We start from the raw sequence: 8,103 nt of genomic DNA, 5'->3' as shown, positions 1-8,103 counted from the left end.
CATTCTGCTAGCTTCATTATTAACTGCTTAATCTATTCGCTGACTCATCCATTTTCCTATACATATATATATGTGTACATTTGCACCCATTTACTACTACTACTACTACTACTACTACTACTACTACAACTACTTGCTACTGCTACAATCGTAGTTCGCTTGCTCATTCATTTTGCCTCTCTGCTGTCTGGTCCGAATTATCTACTAAATAAACTGTAGTAGCTGCTTCTTTTGCCTTCTGATTTCAAACATCGTTGAAGATTATACGATAACGGTTCGAGGGTGATTAATTAACGAAGCACAGCCACTACAGAATTGGTAATCCCGACGTGAGAACGGGAAGCGAATTTTGACGAAATAATCAAATTCCAAAAATTCGACTACCTTCATCTCAATTTGGATTATCAAATGAACTATAATTACAACTGTGGATTTATATTATTATTTTAATTACACTTACATTATTTCGCAAACATTATTAAACGTGACAATTATAATCATAATAAATAACAATTATTCATAAACTATTGATATATTGGTGCAATTTAGTAAGTCTGTTCCATTTTATAAATTGTGCCATTTTTTACTATCATTGTTTTCGCCCGTCTATTTTTCCTTGTGATTGTTAAATTATTTTCGTGTGCTACTTAATTTTTATAAGCATGTCTTATGAAAACACAGTTTCAAGCGTACAGCATGCCTCGTCCGTGAGGTCTCTTAACCTTCCTGCCCCTTCTTTTAAAATCTTAGACCCAAAACTTTGGTTTATAAGACTTGAAAATTATTTTCTTGCTAACCGCATTGTTTTGCAAAAGGATAAGTTCGGCCTGACAAGCACACTACTCCCAGACGAAGTAGCTGACAGCGTTCGAGAGGCACTAGCAAAACCAGACACAGAAAAACCATACGACGTGCTAAAAGAGGCTGTAATTAAAACTCTCTCTCTCAGTGACCAACAAGCCGTCGAACAACTTCTTAACCAAGTACAAATTGGAGATAGAACCCCATCACAACTAAAAAACTATATGAAAAGTCTACTTGGCGATAGACACATTGACAATAATCTCTTTTATCAACTGTGGCTCCGCCGACTCCCTGCAAATATACAGCAGATCCTAGCTGTGGGAGATACGGATGCTGATTTAGACAATATAGCAAAGATAGCCGATAGAATATACGAAAGAAGCAAGCAAGCAAGCCCTCCACTACACAATGTGACGGTAGACGGTAGACTTGATACTCTACAGAAGGAAATAAATGTTTTGTGCCGAAAACTCTCAGAGTTAACGCAGAGAGAAAAGCCACGAAGGTCATCGCGAGAACGTTCGCGTGAAAGGACCCGGTCAACTTCTAGACGACGCACAACTCCCGCGATATGTTGGTATCATCAAATGTTCGGCTACAGGGCTAGAAAGTGCCTACAACCTTGTAGATTTCACAGGGATAGTAACCGATACCCACGAGTATCAATGGCAACAGCATCAACACATAATGCCTGAAAATAGTCGCCTCTTTTATATACAAGACCGGACCACTGGCACACAATTCTTAGTTGACACTGGAGCAGAAATTAGCGTAGTACCTCCATTTAACTAGGAAAGAAAAAACATTAACCCGTCGTTAGTGCTAAGAGCAGCAAATAAATCAGATATTAAGACATATGGTAAACGGAAATTGTCCCTAGATTTTGGACGTGGCGCTTCATACCGTTGGAACTTTGTCATAGCAGACGTATCGATGCCCATAATAGGCATAGAGTTCTTATGTAACTTTGACCTGCTAGTAGACTCTAGACGACACAGACTTATAAACGGCAGTCAAACCACTTCGATAAGAGGAATACTTACGGAAGCCGTTTCAATGAACCTTGTGATAGATAAAAGTTGTGGTGATCCATATAAATTGTTGTTAAGGGAGTTCCCTGAACTCGTAAAAGTAACATACAATAAAGCGGATCTCAAACATTCTATTCAGCATCACATCGTAACGAATGGTCCACCAATCAATGCAAGACCAAGAAGGTTAGATCCCAAAAGACTAGCCATCGCAAAACAGGAATTCGACAAGCTAATGAGGCTAGGCATTATAAGGCCATCGAACAGCCCGTGGGCATCCCCGCTACATATGGCCCCGAAAAAGAATGGAGAGATTAGGCCATGTGGGGATTACAGAGCACTAAACAAACAAACGGTAGCTGACAGATATCCTATACCGCACATTCATGATTTCACCTACAGTATAGAGGGCACTACTATCTTCTCGAAGATCGACTTAGTCAGAGCATACTACCACATCCCTGTTGCCCCACAAGACATACCGAAGACAGCAGTAACAACCCCATTTGGGCTATATGAATTCCTGCGTATGCCTTTTGGACTGACTAACGCGGCACAAACCTTTCAGCGGTTTATCGACCAGGTCATTAGAGGTTTACCTGGGGTATACGCGTATATCGACGACTTATTAGTAGCTAGCACCACTAAGGATGAGCATATGCAACAACTACGGCAATTATTTATGCGACTCAGAGAACACGGCATTTCTATAAATATTGAGAAGTGTGAATTCGGAAAAGAATCTTTACAGTTCCTAGGTCACAATATAACTTCTCAAGGCATCACACCAATAGCAACAGAAGTCGACGCCATTAGGAATTATCCCCTAACCGACTCATGGAAAAAGTTACGCCGATTTCTCGGGTTAATAAATTATTACAGACGATTTATCCCGAATTGCGCGTCAATATTGCAACCACTAACAGATGCATTACGCGGAAACGCACGGACATTCCAACTATCACCAGACGCGATCCAAGCATTCGAGAACGCTAAAAAGCACTAAATAAAGAAGTGACACTAACTAGACGAAAGAGCGAAACACCGTTAGCTATCATGACGGATGCATCAGATGTAGCGGTAGGAGCCGTTTTACAACAATTAGTAAATGGCATATGGGAACCGCTCTCATTTTTTTCGAAAAGACTGAATCCGACACAAACAAGATATAGTACTTTCGGAAGAGAACTCCTAGCGATTTACTTAGCAATAAAACATTTCCGACATATGATTGAGGGTACCATTTTCACAGTATATACAAACCATAAACCCCTCATAAAAGCATTGAATGCCAAACAGGACAACTACTCGCCGAGGGAAATCCGACAATTAGAATTTATTTCCCAATTCACGTCTAACATACAGTATATCAAAGGCAATAGTAACGAAGTGGCAGACGCGCTATCCAGAACGATGGTCAACGCTCTCGTCCAGTCCGAAATCGATTATCACAAGTTAGCAGCATTACAAAATATCGACGTCGAGTTAAACAGACTAAAGTCTGCCAATACAACCTCGTTAGTTCTCAAAGAAACTCCATTGGAAGAAGTAAGCATCATCTGCGATATTTCTACAGGTCAACCAAGACCATTTATTCCAAAGCCGCTAAGGCGAAGCATTTTCGAAACCATGCACAATATTTCGCATCCCGGAATAAAGGCCACCATCAAACTAATCAGCGAACGTTTTGTATGGCCAAGTATGAATCGGGATATTCGTAATTGGACGCAAGCGTGTATAAAATGCCAGAGAGTTAAGATACATCGCCACACCAGTTCCGCAGTAGGTCATTTCCGTCATCCCGATAACAGATTCGAGCACGTACATATCGACATTATAGGACCACTGCCGGTTTCGAATGGCTTCAGTTACATTTTCACTTGCATTGATAGATTCACGCGATGGCCTGTAGCTGTGCCCATAAAAGATATTACAGCCGAAACTATCGCAAAAACCCTAGTAGAGCATTGGATTTCCCATTATGGCGTACCTACTAATATCACAACCGATAGAGGAGCTCAATTCGAGAGCCGCCTCTTCCAACAACTCACAGAACTACTCGGAATCAAACGAATTCGCACAACATCCTACCATCCGATGTCGAATGGTATGGTAGAGAGATTGCATCGGCAACTTAAAGCTTCTCTTACAGCTGTCATCAGCAATAATGATTGGGCCAGCAAGCTACCGTTAGTCATGTTGAGCTTAAGATCAACAATCAAACAAGATATAGAATGCTGCCCAGCAGAATTGGTTTATGGAACCACACTACGTCTGCCAGGAGAGTTTTTCACTGCAGGTAAAAGCGTTCCAACTGATATAGCGGACTATGTACAGCGTCTTAAGCAGCATATGAGTAGTCTAAGGATAACGCTTCCGAGACAACATCAACGCCGTGTGTACATACCCAAACAACTAGGTGACAGTACCCATGTGTTTATCAGAAGGGATAATGTGCAACGTCCCTTACAACCGGCCTACGATGGTCCATTTAAGGTGATTAAAAGAGACGGCAAAACTATCACGGTAGAAAAAGCTGGAAAAACGGATGTAATTAGCATCGACCGAGTCAAACCAGCTTTCATCGAAGCCTACGATCAGCCAGTACATACAGATACTGCGAAAACCGTTGAATCATCGAAGCGTCAGTTCCAATCATCAACGACATCGACGAACACAAGCAAAGAGAATCCAGTAACGACAAGGTCTGGCCGAAGAGTAAGATGGCCCCAACATTATGTCGCTGCAATCTTCTATTAATAATTTTCTACTATTTAAAATATTAATTATAACTTCCACTTCATTGTATACACATGCATTACTAATTTCATGTTATACGCTATAAAACTCAACATATCTTATGTACCCCTACACTTACACGTATGATTTTTATTTAAAATGTAAAGCAATACCGCATTCCTTCTATTTATTGCTATTATTTTTTAAAACCTCACGGACGGGCGCAAACCAAATGTACAGCACACACTAACTTCATCTTAATTTTGTACAAACCATTTTTTTTTTCAGACGATTGTAACTACCCTACTCAGTTTACTATTTTTTTGTGCAAACACAGACATTTTTCCATATATCTTTGTTTGCAGGGGGGAGCTATTATAGTGACTCACGTGCAATCGAGTTTAGTTCAATCAAGGTCTTTTGTTGACCTATTTAATGGACAAAGTCATCCATGATATAACAACTTGTACTATCTTTATTATTATGCTTGTATGAAATACATATGCTTGAACATTGTTTAGCGCCTACGCATGTATTCATTCTGCTAGCTTCATTATTAACTGCTTAATCTATTCGCTGACTCATCCATTTTCCTATACATATATATATGTGTACATTTGCACCCATTTACTACTACTACTACTACTACTACTACTACTACTACTACAACTACTTGCTACTGCTACAATCGTAGTTCGCTTGCTCATTCATTTTGCCTCTCTGCTGTCTGGTCCGAATTATCTACTAAATAAACTGTAGTAGCTGCTTCTTTTGCCTTCTGATTTCAAACATCGTTGAAGATTATACGATAACGGTTCGAGGGTGATTAATTAACGAAGCACAGCCACTACAGATTAATCATAATAATCGAGAGAGAATAAGTAGAGTTTCAACCTGTAAATAACTCCACTCTAATCTACCGAAATCTGTTCCAATGACAGTTCTATTCAATAACTAATAAATATCAACGCAAACATCAAATTTTTTTTTAATTCTCACTCTTTTGACTTCCTCTAAACAATATATCCATACTTTGAGGCAAAACAAAAAAATATCCATATTATTTCAAAATGTTTATCATTTATGAAGAAAAAAGCCATTGAAAGAAGCCTATATTATTCTAATTGTTTTCAATCGACAACAAAAAACTATGGCATCTAACGAAATCGTCTTTTGAAAGAAAAATTGTATTCTTTTTTATTAAGGTCATGAACCGATTGATGATAGACCACCATTGAAAACTCGAAAGCACTAGCCGGTTCGTCCTATTGTGGGACTCTTGAGCAGTGCGCATCCATGATTCCTCTCTCGAGCGAACGCTTAACCTTTGGATTATTGACTTGAAATAGGAAGTGACCGGATCATATTAATTTAAGGTAAATATTAAAATAAAAATGGATATAAATAATATATTTAAGGTTCAACTGGACAGGATGCAAATGTAAATAAACAAATTATAAATCAAATGACACATCAATTTAACTTTAAATTACGATCCGCTGTTGACCAGTCACAAGAACTTAAATAATTTTTCTTTATAACTACGATCATTAGTATTAGTAATGCCATTTATATGTGGATCACAAGAATCTTCAATGTTCTAATATAATTATATATATTTTCATATTTATGATTTGAATGAAATACAATCTTCATCATTGTCAAAAAGACAAGAGTATTTCTAAAATCCCAATTTATCAAACATTTAGTTAAGGGTTGATTTCCGCTTTTAAACCCTCTCTCTTTAAATATAAAAATTGAAATCACTTATATCTGTTTAGTAAGTAAATTTAGTTTGACAGTTAAATTGATTTATTAGGTTTTTTTATATTTATTTTCAATTAGTAAAGATTTACTCTTTGAATAAGTTCATATACTACTGATTATTATTTTCAAAACGTTCTGGGTTAGTTTATGTATAATATTTAGATTGGTTGAAGATAGACGTTAACAAAGTTGGGTGCCAGCCCAGTGGTCTAGTGAAACTGATAAGTTCTATGTTTGAACCTCGCGCGGCGGAACCATGGATGCGCATTGCTGAGGAGTCCCACACTAAGATCAAACAGCCATCCAGTGCTTCCAGGTTTTCCACAGTAATCTACCTTCAATTGACTTATGAATTCAATTATTAAATTATAATATTTGTATATATAAAATTCTGTATAGAGAATGAAAATCATCGAGGTATCTTTTTATAAGTTTTTGTATAAATAAACATTAATCATTTTGCATATTTTTGCATATTAATAAAAATAATATTAATTGTGGTGAATAAATGATGTCATATTCAACTAGAATATGTACTGGAATTACTTAGTAAGAAAAAAACAGCCAATGAAGTATGAAGTAGGTGTTTAATACAATAACAACCACTGAAAACTAGAGAGCACTGTGCACTAGTGACTAATTGTCAGAAGAATTTCTTAATATTTGGGTGGTAGATGTCAACCATTTCACGACTGCATTTGATGTCAATGATTTCAATGTATACTGGTTGCGTAATTTATGACGTCCATTAAAGTTGAGGTTATGGAGCATTAAAAATTAATGCTGTGGTCTAGAAGATCACCAATTCATGGATTTGGTACTAGAAAGAGTAGTATATATATACAGTGACGAGAACCTGATACTAAAATGAAATAGCTTTCTAGAATCACTTGCTTGTCATCCAGTGGCACACATTTTAAACTTCATTCATTTAGCGATATAGTGACACAATTACCCAATACCAAATACGATGTGTTTTTTTTCACTCTACAGAGAGTTGAACACTACCAGTCAACACTTTTCAGTAAAGCTTTAATAACTCACCTCGAAATAAATAACTAACAATCTGGCTATAAAAGAGACCCTTAATTTTTAGTATTGCAGTAAATAAAATCAATTTATAACGAACCAATTCAAAAATCAATAATTTAACGATAAATATTCATCAATGTTTAAAAAATAAAAGTAAACTTAGAATTGCCAATATCATTAATATGATTACCTTATTTTAAAAAAAAACGGGCACATTTCGATGGAATGCTTTGTTACTTAGTGTGAGTATTTCATCAATTGGTAACTTGGTTAGCAACAAAAAAAAACTTTTTATTTATTTAATTACTGATACATCAAAAAAAAGAAAATAATTCTGTTCGTTATTTAAATAAATTAAATTAAAGATGAACTGATTTTCTACTCATTAGTTTATGGAGATAACATTTTCTTTCTAACATTTTGATAATCTATTTATCATATTTTATAAATAAATAAACAAAATCAAATATTTTGCTATCTGAATAATGAGATGATCAGTTTATCAAAAATTTACATTGTATACAAGTGTTTTAATGATATAATAAGATGTCTTTAGAATTATGTTAATGCATTCAACAGAAAAACAATAATGACATGGGAATATTAAGATTTGTTAATTTAATAGTTGAGTTCATCTGTCAATTAAAATGAGACAACTATGGAAAACTTATAAGCATTGAACGGAAGTTTCGTCCTAGTATGGGACTCCTCAACAATGCGCATCCACAAT

The 8,103-nt window shown here is 36.3% G+C and overlaps 1 protein-coding gene across 1 annotated transcript; it reads left to right on the top strand.

Moving 5' to 3' along the window:
- The first annotated feature begins 600 nt into the window (after positions 1-600).
- MS3_00004017 (uncharacterized protein) lies at positions 601-5,103 on the top strand. Its single transcript, XM_051211898.1, has one exon. It carries the CDS (start codon positions 2,892-2,894, stop codon positions 4,593-4,595), a length of 1,704 nt encoding a protein of 567 aa, XP_051072021.1. The 5' UTR covers positions 601-2,891; the 3' UTR covers positions 4,596-5,103.
- The last annotated feature ends 3,000 nt before the right edge of the window (positions 5,104-8,103 follow it).

The sequence above is a fragment of the Schistosoma haematobium genome, chromosome ZW (assembly GCF_000699445.3).
Source record: "Schistosoma haematobium chromosome ZW, whole genome shotgun sequence".
In the NCBI taxonomy this organism is placed as follows: Eukaryota; Metazoa; Platyhelminthes; class Trematoda; order Strigeidida; family Schistosomatidae; genus Schistosoma; species Schistosoma haematobium.
The sequence above is the reverse complement of the archived record's forward strand: the minus strand, read 5'-3'. Positions and strand labels throughout refer to the sequence as shown.

Excerpts from the sequence above, each read along its gene's own strand:
- MS3_00004017 (XM_051211898.1), top strand. The coding sequence starts at position 2,892 with ATGACGGATGCATCAGATGTAGCGGTAGGAGCCGTTTTACAACAATTA.